This window comes from Augochlora pura, unplaced genomic scaffold (assembly GCF_028453695.1).
Source record: "Augochlora pura isolate Apur16 unplaced genomic scaffold, APUR_v2.2.1 APUR_unplaced_5291, whole genome shotgun sequence".
NCBI classification, from domain to species: domain Eukaryota; kingdom Metazoa; phylum Arthropoda; class Insecta; order Hymenoptera; family Halictidae; genus Augochlora; species Augochlora pura.
In genome coordinates, this window is record NW_027585739.1 from 1 (window position 1) to 1,640 (window position 1,640).

At 32.1% G+C, this 1,640-nt stretch overlaps 1 protein-coding gene across 1 annotated transcript; it reads right to left on the reverse strand.

Moving 5' to 3' along the window:
* Nucleotides 1–340: 340 nt before the first annotated feature.
* On the reverse strand, nucleotides 341–969 carry LOC144477924 (ribosomal L1 domain-containing protein 1-like; the record flags this gene model as incomplete). Its single annotated transcript, XM_078195647.1, is given in 3 exon segments — nucleotides 341–380; nucleotides 383–523; nucleotides 600–969. Coding segments are annotated over 3 exon segments (551 nt in total), but the record flags the coding sequence as incomplete, so codon positions are not given.
* Nucleotides 970–1,640: the final 671 nt, after the last annotated feature.

A 1,640-nucleotide genomic window follows, 5' to 3' on the forward strand; every position in this document is an offset into this window, starting at 1 on the left:
TAGAAATTTAATTACGTCAAAATGGCCTAACATATTGCACATTAGTTGAAGTATGTTGTTAAGAACTAGATATTGATTGTGATCAGATTGTAAAGTTAAGGAAACTGCCCAATACGAAATTAAGAAAAAATAAAGATATTCAACGACTTCAAAATTTTCAAGAAATTGAAGTTATGAACAAATATGACATTTAATAGGAACACAATTTGTATAAATAAGAATGAAACCCCTAGAATGCATTAATTAAATATTTCAAGTATATATATAGTAGAATAGGAGCATAAATATAATCTGTTATCTTAATTTACTAGGTTTAATAAAATAATACAAAAATTATTACTGTATCTGATTGACATTACTTGTTTTTAATCTTTGTCTTCATTCTTTAAGATGACCTCTCCCTCTGAAGTAAGAGTTACATTAACAGTATCATCAACAGTAGTACTTAATTTACCAGTTACATCATGGCATGCTTTTGGCCTCTTAGGTTGTACCACTGATACTTTAACAGAATTTTTTTTTTCTGTAAAGTAAAGTTAAAATAAAATCCAAAGAAAACTTTATTGAAAATTTTGGTGCAAATAAGCCATGAAACTTACTCATTGTAGTATAAATTGGAAGGGCAAGACTTTTAGCTGTTTTGAGACGAATAGAGCGTATATTACTCCAACCTCCTGGATAATTCTTAGACAAATGAGTACATAATGCAAGCACATTTTCTAAAATCTCCTTTTCTTTCATAGAAGTATGCCCAATCGGAACAATATGAGTATCACCATATGAGTGTAACTGTATAGACGTCTTTTTCAAAGCATGTTTTATTTCATACTTCAAATCTTTACTTTGCATCCTAACGTATGTTGGCAATTTTCGTATTTTGCAAAACTCTTTGCCCAATAAGTGGGACAAATGTCCAGCAATTCTTCCATCTATTAGAAAATGATCGTAGCTGCCTATAAGTTTCCTCATATTGATCATGTTGAATTTAGAAGGTCAATATATAGACTCTTCGTGTGCTTGTTTGTAAACATCATGTGCTTGTCGCAGCTCAATCGATTTCTGTGGATCAGTTTCGTGAGATAATTCATCGTTTCTGTACGAATTTGTGAAAATGGGTAGGAAAAATAAAAATACCTCATTTGATATCCGGCAACTTGTAATATATCACCGAGAAAAAGGGAAATCACATCGAGAAATTGGAAAATTATTAAACTTAAATAAGAGTACCATCGGGGCCATTACAAGACGGTATAGAGACGAAGATCGCATTGAATCTATCGCTCAAAAAGGACGACCGCGTGTTCTTAATGCTCGTGAAAAGCGATCAATTATTCGGAAAATTAAACTTAATCCGGGTTTGAGTGCTCCTAGTTTGACTGCAGAATTATATGAAGAAATTGGGAAGAAAGTACACGTGGATACAGTTCGCAATGCCTTAAAAGAAGCAGGATATAATGTTAATGTAGCTAGGAGAAAGCCATATATAAACGAAATAAATCGCAAGAGACGCTTAACATTCACTAAGGAATTTATTTCTAAAACACAATCATGGTGGAATGATGTGATCTTTGCGGATGAGAGTCAGTTTTATTTAGCAATCGAAAATTAGTGTGGCGTAAACCAAATAAACAATTCCAAAT